General features: G+C 44.4%; 1 protein-coding gene across 4 annotated transcripts in view; it reads right to left on the bottom strand.

Annotated features, from left to right (window-relative positions):
- Nucleotides 1–662: 662 nt before the first annotated feature.
- The window catches only part of LOC142881358 (glutamate receptor 2-like), a 31,456-nt gene continuing 20,899 nt past the window's right edge, over nt 663–11,219 (bottom strand). The window contains exons 17-20 of one of the 4 annotated variants that reach the window (XM_076015628.1): nt 9,564–9,678; nt 8,154–8,288; nt 5,976–6,142; nt 3,694–3,834 (exon numbers count right to left, since the gene is read on the bottom strand). In XM_076015628.1, coding sequence (XP_075871743.1) covers nt 5,981–6,142; nt 8,154–8,288; nt 9,564–9,678 — 412 coding nt within the window. In that variant the 3' untranslated portion in view covers nt 3,694–3,834; nt 5,976–5,980. Of the gene's footprint in view, nt 3,835–5,975; nt 6,143–8,153; nt 8,289–9,563; nt 9,679–10,457; nt 10,573–11,219 lie in introns of all 4 variants that reach the window. The other 3 variants (XM_076015627.1, XM_076015630.1, XM_076015629.1) reach the window with 3 other exon arrangements.

Genomic DNA, 11,219 nt, shown 5'->3' with positions numbered 1-11,219 from the left:
ACGATCACTGGGTGAAGTGGTGTGGAGTAGTTCTTCAGACCTGTCTTTGTGTGTGAAGCCGCTTCAACTATGAAGACGGGTGGGAACTTTAATAATTTCAATTGAGGAGTTTACAGTATTTGTACACACTGCACTGTGCCTCTGGCTGCAGTTGGCTGATGGAGGGACGTTCGAGGACCTCGAGTGACTGGGATGTTGCAGTGCAAACGTCAGCACACGTGAGTTTCATCATCATCATCATCATCATCATCATCATCATCATCATCATGTCCAATGTCTACCGGTTCAACCTTTATTTCTCTTGACAAGTAACAATTCATACGACCATCAGGGGTCGCCGTCTGGAAATCATAAAACAGGTCGCAGGCCACATTTTGAACAAACGGCAAGTACAACTGTGTCATTGTAAAAAGTGTTTTTGAATGCATCTTAGTGATAACAACCACAGTAACATGTTGAGGTCAGACATATTTAATATCATAATAAAAACTGATGCCAGAGAAACAATATTTTATTTTTACAGTATGTGTTGCGATAGACGCCACCGATTTTTGTGGTATGTTTTTCGCCGTTCATTTATTCAACACTTAAGCTTTCATACTAAAGAGCAACCAAAGAAAAAGAAAGAAAATGTTGATCAAAATCAAAAGTGTTGCAATAAAAAAAAGCAAAAAAAGAAAAGAATAATCCAACAACTTAATTCTAACTTTCAAGTTTCCCAACAAGAAAGCCAGTGTGTGACAATGATATCGCACACTCACACAATAATAATAATAATAATAATAATAATGATAATAATAATAATAATAATAATAATAATAATAATAATGACCGCATGTGGTCGTTGCAAAGCATGACACGAGAAGAAGTCGACACAGTTGACTTGAATGTTTTCAGCTGGACTTGTGTGCGATGTCACGGGGGAAGCTCTGTAGCTAAGCGGCTAGCGGCTAGCTTCTAACTAACGGCACGGCTCTCTGCAGAAAAGAAAAAAGAAAAACGGCGGACTTGAGTTCTTTAAAAGCATACACTATACATAACAAGAACCACGTTAATACGGCAATTAATACTGTTAATATTATTATCTTACTACTATCGTTAATTACTAAAAAAAAAAAAAAAAAAATGCAGCTGGGAACAAAGCGTCTCGCTGAAGATCGTCTGAGAAAACCAAAATTAAAAACCAATAATAATAATAATAATAATAATAATAATAATAATAATAATAATAATAATAATAATAATCAAGGTGACATGCAAATGTTCTCGTCGTCGCTTTTTGTCGTCCTCGTCGCCACCAGCAGGGGGCAGCGGATGCACTCAGAAGGAAAAGTCCAGAGTTTTTTTGCTCGGCCCCCACCTCAGTGAGAGCTCCCATTAGCTCCTATTGGCTCAGGTTTCAGTTATCAGCAGCTGCCATTGGCCGAGCGTGGAGAGCGCTGGCCAGGTCGCTTCTCAAGTTCATTTTGGCACGTGGCCGTCCCCGTCGGGCGCCGGCAGACCGCGTGCGGTGAAGTGCCTCGTGGGCGTGCACGTGTTCAGGTGTCCCGGTGCGCAACGGATGGCGACTCGTTTGGCGGCGGATCGATCGGTTGACGTTGGGTTCGCCCCTGTCGTTGTGCTAAAACTGTGACGTGGGAGGAGTTGGGTGGTTGGGGAAGGGGAGAGCGTTTCTCCGATGACCTCGTGGTCGGTTGGCGTTTTTGGCGGAAAGTCTGAAGTGCGTTCGGTCTTGGCAAAACTGACTTTTGATCGGTGAGATCGGTCAAATTTGGCACTAAGAGCTGGAAAAGCGTGTTTGTTTTCCTCTCCAGAAAAGTTGAGATGATACTCTCGTAAATATCTTTCAACAACATGGAGGGCAAGTCAGTATCACAAACAATAGAGGCTATAGTCAAGTGGTTAAAGGTTAATAATGATGTTACTGATATAAAAAAAAAAGTATATATACAAATAAATATTTAATTGTTTGTTTGTATTTTATAGATTTTTGCACAAAAAGACAAAAATTAAATTCCACCTCAGCCCCAAATTGGTTGTCGTACTTTGTGCCGAATTCATGCAGAGGCACGATTATGTCAAACTGCACTTGATGTTTGTAAAGTCTATCTGTAAAGTTTGGCACAACCTTAAATATGGCACGTTTTATTTTCTTTGCAAATCACCTCAATAAATGCAGCACTTTTGAGTCATTCTTATTTTACTCCTTTTCTTTTGGTTCGGTACGTTAGGCTAAGTTTTTCCTGCAGCTAAATTGGATTTTTAACATGTCAGGAATATTCACTGTGTTCCCTTTCCATTGCAGTTTTATCCTTCAACCTTTGTCATCTTGGCACGGATGGTCGCATGAAAAAAAATTCCAATTCAGATGGTGCAATGTGTCTGTACAGCAAGTGTGACTGAAGCGAAACAAGATTTAATTTTTAACCAAAAAAAAGTGACTTCCTTGAATCAAAGACCCGTCTCTAAAACTCATGCCTGTTTTGTCTAAAGGCCTGGTGCCCTCTGCTTTTCAGCCGCTCGCTGCCTCCAAACTGAATGAATTTGGTAGTTAAACATTTAATTTACAGTATAATAGCCATAATAAACCTTTGATATACACTATCTACACTGTACACTATTGTATGGCAAAAGAGTTGTTTTCTTGCGACGGCCAAAACAATATAATCTGGAGTTTGGGGGTCTTAACCACAAATAGGAACAAACTGAGAAAAAACATTTGTTTGAAGCAAGCTGTAAAACTAAAGAGTAAAAGTCATTTACAGTAATATTTAAGAAAAATTACTAGTAGAATAGTTTACAAGTTCTTAGCTGTTGTTGTTGTCAGGAGTTCTTTTGCATTTTAGTTACCTATTTTTTTTTTTTTACATTTTTACTTAATGTTTTACACCTTTCAATTTGTGAGTGTCGTGCACTCAGTTTTCCAAATGAGAAAAAAATAAAATAACGGGTAAAGACGATTATTATTTTTGCTAGTTTTTGCCCGACCCTGTTTACAGTTGGCGTTTTTAAATACCACGTCTATGTGTGTGTATGTGGTGTGTGTGTGTGTCATGTACGAGTGTTGCGTGTGTGTGTGTTTTCATGCATTTCTTGGGAACATTGGTTAAAGTTTCTACTAATTAGGGATTTTCAGGCAAAGGGAAACAATTAGGAATGGCAACATTATCAGCGTTTTAAAAGAAATTGCTGTTGCTGTGATTTCCACTCGTTGGCACTAATTCTAATAAAGATTCTGCTTTGACACATCCCTGATTAAGGTTATTGCGTCGAGTCGGCGTCGGCGACCATCCATTTCCATGTGTGGAAGAAGAAGAAGAAGCTTTTATCAACGGCTGAAAGTCTCTGACAGGGTGACGCGTTGCTTTAGAAAACTGTCCACTGTGCTTGATTGTGTCTCGTCGTGTTCGGTAATGACCAGCCAGAATTCTCGCTTGATAGTCATGTGATTCACGCTGTTGTCGGGGGGTGGCCCACCCCGAAGTCCAGTCCCTTCCGGGTTGGACGTGAAAGGTATCAGATGGGCGGGGCCTCAGGGAGATGCGACTGGCTAGTTGGTGGAACTTCGGGAGGGTTTTTTTCAACCGCGAGCTGTTGCCGAATTGTTTGTCGCGAGAGACAGCGTTCCGGTCTTGTTTATCCAAGAGTGAGAGGGCGGCGTGTGTTTCCATTGGCTGTAAGGCACTGGCTTGGGCGTGGTTAAGAGAGATCGGTCATGCTGAGGCTCATGGGTAATCCTGGACGCAGGTACGCCACTGGGACGCGGCCGTTCTCACTGGTTGATCCTGTGATGGACAGACGGGCTTTGGAGCGCATTGCATCGGTGAATTTTATCTGTGCGGGAAGAGAAGGAAGAAATCAAAACGCCTCATTGGAGAGAACAATCTGGTTAAAAAAAAAATTAATAAAAAAAATCGGTATTCGGTCCTTGGTCTCTGCACGATCCAGGTCAAAGACCCCGGCCACTCTGTGTGTATGCTAATCTAACACTGGAAGTAGGTTGTCACAACAACATGCTGTATGTGGTGTTTGATTTTGTGTTATGCTTTTATTTTGAAAACTTGCTTCTGCTGCCATGACTCAGACAAGATGAGTTAGCGGCACAATTGGAAAATGCCAGATTGCAACCTTGGTTGTGTGCAGCCAAGTATTGAGAGTGTGGGAGCTTGTATAAGCTAACGCTTCATATGGAGGGCTAATGCTAGCTTTGAGCAGGGTGAGGTTGCGGCCTTGGCGAGGAGGGGAGGAGGGCGACTGAGTTTAAAACAAAGAAAGTACAATTTAAATTGTGTATATAAACAATGATTCAGTTCTCTACATCCATGAAAAGTACACGCTGTTTATCAGCCTGGAGCTGTAGCTTAGCACTCAGCTGTCTCTTCTTTCAGTCAAGGTGCAATGGTGCAAATGGCCATCTTCAGTAAAAGATTCATGTATTATCTGAAGAAAATCAAAAAGTAATACTGGCATATAAATACAAAAGAACGTGTGAACAAAAATTACAAAATAAAAATTGAAGTGACCATATTTTGATTACCGAAAACCAGGACACTTGGCCCGGCAATGAGATACTCCAATGACATGAAATTTACTCAAAGATTTCCATATATTTCAACCATTCCTTCTCTATATGGACATCATTTTTTTCATCGTTTTATCACTTACTAAAAAGTAAGTGAAAAAACAAAAAACAACAACAAAAACAAAAAAACAGTTGCCCAGGACATTGTCAAACAACCCGATTGCAGTGCACATTAAATTTTCACCGCTACTGTAATAACCTGTTTTTCTACAACATAAAACGGCACTGAGGAAGAATTGGACTGTGTCCTCCATCCAGCCGTCACACGTCGGGGATGGATGGAAACACTCGGCAGCCACATTGCACTCTGGGAGTTGTAGGATGTCTTTTGTCGTTTGCCGTGTCGTTACTGTTTCCACTGTTTTCTACCGCTGGAAAATTCTGATTAGAAGTAAGAACACTCGCTGACCCAGTTTCAACAGAGATTGACGTGCTTTATCAAGTAAAAAAACCACAAGTCACACTTTTCCCCACCATGCACTCCTGGCCGCTGCCAGGCAACCAGTCAAACATGCGCCTTCGTGCAGTTGAGGGTGCAGCTTTTTGGCTTCCGCTCCTTTGCCAAAGGTCCCTTCATGTAGCCTGAGAGGCATCACAACCTTTTGATCCGCGATAGATGCCCTAGTGACGCCCAAGTTTGGCCTTGAGGGTGCGTGAGCTAGATGTCTTAGTGTCTTGATGATAACACAAGTGCAAGCAATTATCACTTTAAAATGAAACTGAAGAGCTGCCCTGCAGATGGAAGCAACTCGGCAATGAATTTGGTTGATATTGGAGGATGATTGGCTAGAAATTAAGGAGGCGGTAAGGGGTGGGGGTGTTGGGGGGCAGGAGATTAGAGGGCAAGAAGGGAAGGAATGAGGGCTGAGGGAGGGGCAAAGGGTAGCAGGAGTGGAAAACACGAGAGAGAAGGTTGAGGAAGAAACACTGGGAGCTGAAGGGATGGAGGATCACAGCCACACACAGCTTACATGGACTCAGTCACGGCCCTCCTGTTTCGAATGGCAGAGAAGAGCAACGGCTGCAGCTGACATCGGCAGAATGTGCCAATGTCTTGTTGTTGTGGGTTGTTGTGGGTTTTTCCAATATTGTGGGGAGAAGTTACAGTTGAAGTTTTCAGCCAATTTAGTCTTACCATATTGATTCGCCTCGTTTGTTTCAAAGAGTGCGACTCTGTCTCGGATGGCGGCAATTGTTTAGAAAAAGGCGGGAGGGTGAGGGTTTTAAGGAGGGAAGCCACAGGCCTCCGTACAGGACCACAACAACAGGGGGTGTGCAGCTGTTGTTTCTATCGTCGGAATGATTCATGATGCTCATGCTGGCTGAGGAGGCCGAGAAACTGTCTATGACTGTGGGGATGAGGAAGCCTTTAGCCATCAATCATCTCTCCTACCCGTCTTAGATCTTGACGCTCTCAATGCCGTAAACATTGTAGCCCTCTTTATAGGTGGCGTAGTTTGGCTGCTGGCCGGCAGGCAGCAGGTTGGGAGCGTGCTGAGCCGACATTGTGTGTGTGTAGTTCCCCGTGTGCTGCGGGGACGACAAGGTGTTGGCCGCCACCTTCACAACGAGAGATAAAGTCAGCGTTATGTTAGGGCACTGTGCATCACTGCTAGTCGCGTGACCGCTACGCAAAGTCAGCGCAAGTCACTCATACCTCGCTGTGGATTCCACGTTTTACCAGGAAGCTAACGGCAAAGTTCCACAGAAGTCGACAGTACAGACCTAACGTCAGGACAGTCAGGAGTGGACGAAGGATTTGTTCCTTTGTCCCAATTTTATTGCTTCCAGTTATGAAAGTTTATCGACATTTCATTTTCTAGGTCACGTTCGGCCAAAAGAAGATGCTCATTAATCCTCCCCTTTGTATTCAAAAAGAGCCTCTCGAGCGTGAAATTTGCAATAAATGCAAAAATAGGTCACAGCTAGAGAGGTGAAGGGGTTGGTCCAAGAAGAAAAACTCTGCTGAATGTGTCAACCAGTGTCTGAATCCCGTGGTCGGCCACGATGACCGGTTTCAGTCTCTCGGGCTGAGAAATAAAATAAACCAGTGATCAACAACAAGAACCTGGCAATTGAAATCAGAACTGCAAATAAAAAAATATCAGGTTCAGTAAATTCTGATTCCCCCTTAGCCACTCCCACTGTCCACGTTTGTGATGTTACGTCCCCTTCCTTTATCAGCATCAGCAAGTATCTCCAACGGTTGTTCAGGATGACAACTGGATAACACAATGTTTGTTGTATGACTGTATGGAAGTGGTGGGTCAGTGGGTGGTGGTGGTGGCAGAGTACAGTACAAACACTGTGAAATGGAACAGTGCCAGCGTGGCTCCTAACACCTAAGTCATATTATCAGGATGGACTTTGACTGATCATGATATCAAAACCTAAGCTATCAACTTCCTCTAAATACATTTTCCCAGTTTCAAATAAATGGAAAGTATAACTGAGGTCTTGCCACTCGATCCTTGAGTTTGAAATCTTTTTCTTGTACCGATTTCAGTGTTCCTTTGTGGTAGACACTCGGGGGGGGGGGGGGGGGGTACTACGCTACTGGATGAGACTATATGAGAGGAGTGGATAGGAGGTAGGGGAGGAAGGTAGGAGGAGGAGTTGTTTGTGAACACAGAATCGGCTCCAGAAATGTTTTCATCCAAGCGAAACCACGAAAGACGTCAGTGGCCGTTGCAGTACATATGCCAGACCTGTTGTGGCGCTGTGACGGAGATGGAAAGAGTAGGAGAAGAAGTAGCAACTCCAGCAGAACAAGGTGACAGCCACAGACTTGTGTTTCTTGCTTCTTGTTCAACATTCTCTTCTCTAGTTCAGTTCTTTGTCACCCGGCATTACATGAGTTGAACTATTGTGAGCGTCATGTGGCGTTCTGGAGCATCATCCACTCTCTTCCAACACAGTCGGAAGAACCAAAGTCCCCTTCAGAAGCGTTTTAGTCTAACAAACTCGTTGTTAAACAATCAATTCCGCTATTAAGGGACAGCTCTGGAATTCAAGGGGCCCAGAGTCGTGCGGTTGACTTCGAACAAGTTTGGATTGGCATGGATGCAAATGTTGATGGACACAATGCAAAATGAGAAGACAGTTTTTTTCATCTCTGATGCTGAGAGACGTTCCGTTTCGTGGCGTGTCCTCTGAGGAGGATGAAATAATGAAACTGTGCTTCTGCTTTCTCTGATTTTAAAACCCATGATAAGCTTCTCAGCTGACATTATCATAATTTCAGGGACAGCTTAAGGGGCAATATGCAATTTTCAGCACTGTCTTTGACTTAAATGCTGTTCTCAGCTGCACTCTCTAGTGGCGAAAAAAATTGCGTATTGTCACTTGGATTATTTGGATTATGAGTCTGTCATGAAGACAGAGGCAGCCTTAACTTCTCCAGCCTAGGTTGACCAACGTGGATGTTGAACCCTTGTCTTCTATCACGCTGACATTGTGACTATGTTTTTTTTTATTTATTTAATGAGATTCCGACTCTTAAATAAATAAATAAATATATAAATACAGGAAAGTGCAGGTGTCGAGCCGGTTTCGCACAAGGATGACCTACCTTCATTTTCTTGGCCTCGGCGCGGCTCTTGTAGCAGAACTCCACAAGGGCCACCATCATGGCCAGACCCAGACCTCCGACCAGGATATAAAAGACTCCTGCTACGTTACTGAGCGAGAGAGCGCTGGTCTTCTCCTAGCACAGCACACACAGGGGAGGAAAGAGTGGGGCCAGTCACCCAGTGGACAGAGGCATCAATGACTCCAACAGCTAGACAACCTGCTTTTACTCATTAACGCAGTATAAATATTCCACAGAGCCTCGCATGAAGCAGGCGAAATCACACAGAGGTGGAAGTAACACGAACCATTCTGCATTTACTGTTTTCTAATTGTCTAACTGTCTACGGTTTATGTGCATGCATACCAATTATTGTGTAAATGTAAATGTACATACACACACACATATGTTTATATTAATATATATATATATTTACACATATGTATATTACCGTTTAATGTGCAATACACAATGAACAGTTTTACTTTTACTACGAGGTTTGGTAACTTGGTGTGAAGCAAAGGTGAAACAATCTTGCAGTGTAGTTTGCAGTGTAGCTCTACACTTAAACCCCCGAACAAACAGAGACTTACCAACAAAGACAACAACGTTAAGATACCAAACACCTGATATTGATTATGAGTGGGCCAAGACAGAGCTCTGGTTAAAGGGAAGACAGACAGGAGAGGAGGAGGAGGGCAGGGAGGATGAAGAGGTGACAACTTCAGATCCAGCTGGACAAACAGCGAAGACTAGACCATCATCGTCTAACGACACGAGGGACTCAGAGTAAACACAGAGTAAAGACAGTTTTTAAATGCGTGGGCATACATGGTGACATGTGTAGCCGGCACGCTAGCTACCTGGTCAATACCTAAACCGGAGGCTAATAGTCTGGTAACCAAAGTTTCCTAGTGGAAGTGCAGTAGTTGCTACTTCATGTTTTCCACTTTGCACTGTCAGCAGTGAAGGATGCGCTGACAAGGGACGGGAAGGGGTGAATAAATGCATTAACAGCGGTAGCTCTGGCCAATGCCATATGGGACCTCAGACACAAACACATGGACACAAAACAAATGTGCTGTTACAGTGCATCCCATTGTCTCCACTTTGTGCTGTTTGGGCGTTGGTGCAACTTACAAGAAATTCCTGACAGACAAACAAACAGACGGACCGACTGACCAACAGAAACACCGGCAACTTTCCTAGTCTGCTTCTGAAAGGTCTCAGCTTCTATCTGGAAAAGGCGACGCTTGTTGGCCCCCACCAAACCCCACCCACCACCCCTTCCTCTTCCTCCCCATGCAATGATACGGCTCGCTGCGTTGCACCGATGCGCCTACAGTGCGTGTTGAGTGCAAGGTGAGAGGACAGTGTGCTGGACCGAACCCACAGACACGTACGACTAACCTTATTGGTGGAATCCTTGAAGCCACACTCTCCTTTATCGTACCACCACTTGTTTTTCATCTTGTCTAGGGTCCCTTGCTCATTCAGTTTCAATACGGCAAGGTTTACCGGCACTCTTCAATGGGAATAACATAAATAACATCATTTGTCAATGTTATCTTATGTTATTAGCGGGCGCAGCAGTTCTCAGAGTCTGGTCTAGCAGCCGGGACGTGGCCCCGCTGACCTCTATTTTAGCCTTTTAGTTGAGACAAACCTACTTGGCTTGGCGGACTCCTTTCGTCCTTTTTTTTTTTTCTAAGGCATACCGGGATACCATGACACCGGGATACCCGGTGATTACACGTTTACAATTAACTGCCAAGTGACAAGGGTCCGTCCATTTGGCCGCTGAGACAGAGAATGAGAGGTGCTGCAGCAAAAAGCCTTTCTGCCTTTCTTCTTCTTTTTTTTTTTTTTCATCATCGGCAGCAACGTTTCTTCAGGTCAGAGTCGTGGATAAAAGGAAGTTTGGGCCTCGCGGCGCAAACTCTTTATCAACGGCTCGTCTCCTGCAAACCGGGGTTTGTTGCTGCCATCTGGTGCGAGGTCACCTGACCCTCAACCTTTCCCCCTCCTCCGGTCTGCCCTCAACCTGGACCTCCACCAAACAGGGTGCAACAAGTAGAGAGGGAAGAAGAAGCAGCGCAGTGTGCGGCTCCGCGAGTGACCTCATCTGTGCCTGCCGATGTTTCCCGCCAAACGCCTCCGGCTTCACACGCGGCGCCACAACTGTGCTGCTTCTTCTACTTTGTCTTTACACCTGGTGACCTACGTGTACCGTGTGTGTTTTTCGTGCTCAACGACGTGTGCGTGTGTGTGTGTGTGTGTGTGTGTGTGTGTGTGTGTATTAACCTTGCTCTCCCCTCCACCGCTGCCGCACTCTCCCTTGTCATACCACCACTTGTTTTTCAGTTTGTCCAGCAGCCCCTGCTCGTTCAACTTTAACACGGCCAGGTTGACGGCATTTCTACATGAACACAGTGGCTGTTAGCGGTTAGCAGGTGGTTAGCCTCCGTCCCCTCCCGCAGGCCAGTGGCGCGAGCTCTTTTAAACACGGTCCTCAAGAGCAAACAGAATGCACACAGCTGCATCGCTTCTCTTAAAAAAAAAACAACTCATCAATATTGGATTGAGTGACATGTCAGAAGCAGCTGAGCTCGTCCCGCTGAAGGGCCTCAAGAATTGCAAACGCTGGGCGACCTTCTTTGCCTCTTCTTGGCAAGCGTTTTTTTAGTCTTGTGACTCAAATACGCAAGTATACTTTGGCTGTCTACGGAAGCAGTTTTCCTTCAAAGGTCCAGTGTGTAATATTTGGCTTGATTAATGAATTTCGTACTGGTAAAAGCTTAGTATACTATACTTAATACACAAAGAGCAAGGGTCTTGCTGCTAGCTAGCTGCTGTCTTGCACCGGCGTATTTCTAAGGAAGCTGGGGATGGACAATTCAGCCAGCCTGACATCGCACTTTGTAATTAGGGTAGCAGCTCGCATCTTTTAATAAACCAGCAAACAAGAAGGTGGATGAGGTCTCCAGGTTTGGGTACGCAGGCCACCATAGTTAATTGTTAAACTCGGAAGGGGGAGAGAGTGAAAGACAATGCAATCTCAAATAT

This window comes from Nelusetta ayraudi, unplaced genomic scaffold (assembly GCF_046127955.1).
Source record: "Nelusetta ayraudi isolate G7.1 ecotype Tasmania unplaced genomic scaffold, CSIRO-AGI_Nayr_v1 ptg000192l, whole genome shotgun sequence".
Taxonomy (NCBI): domain Eukaryota; kingdom Metazoa; phylum Chordata; class Actinopteri; order Tetraodontiformes; family Monacanthidae; genus Nelusetta; species Nelusetta ayraudi.
Note: the sequence above shows the minus strand (reverse complement) of the source record. Positions and strands in the feature narration are given on the sequence as shown.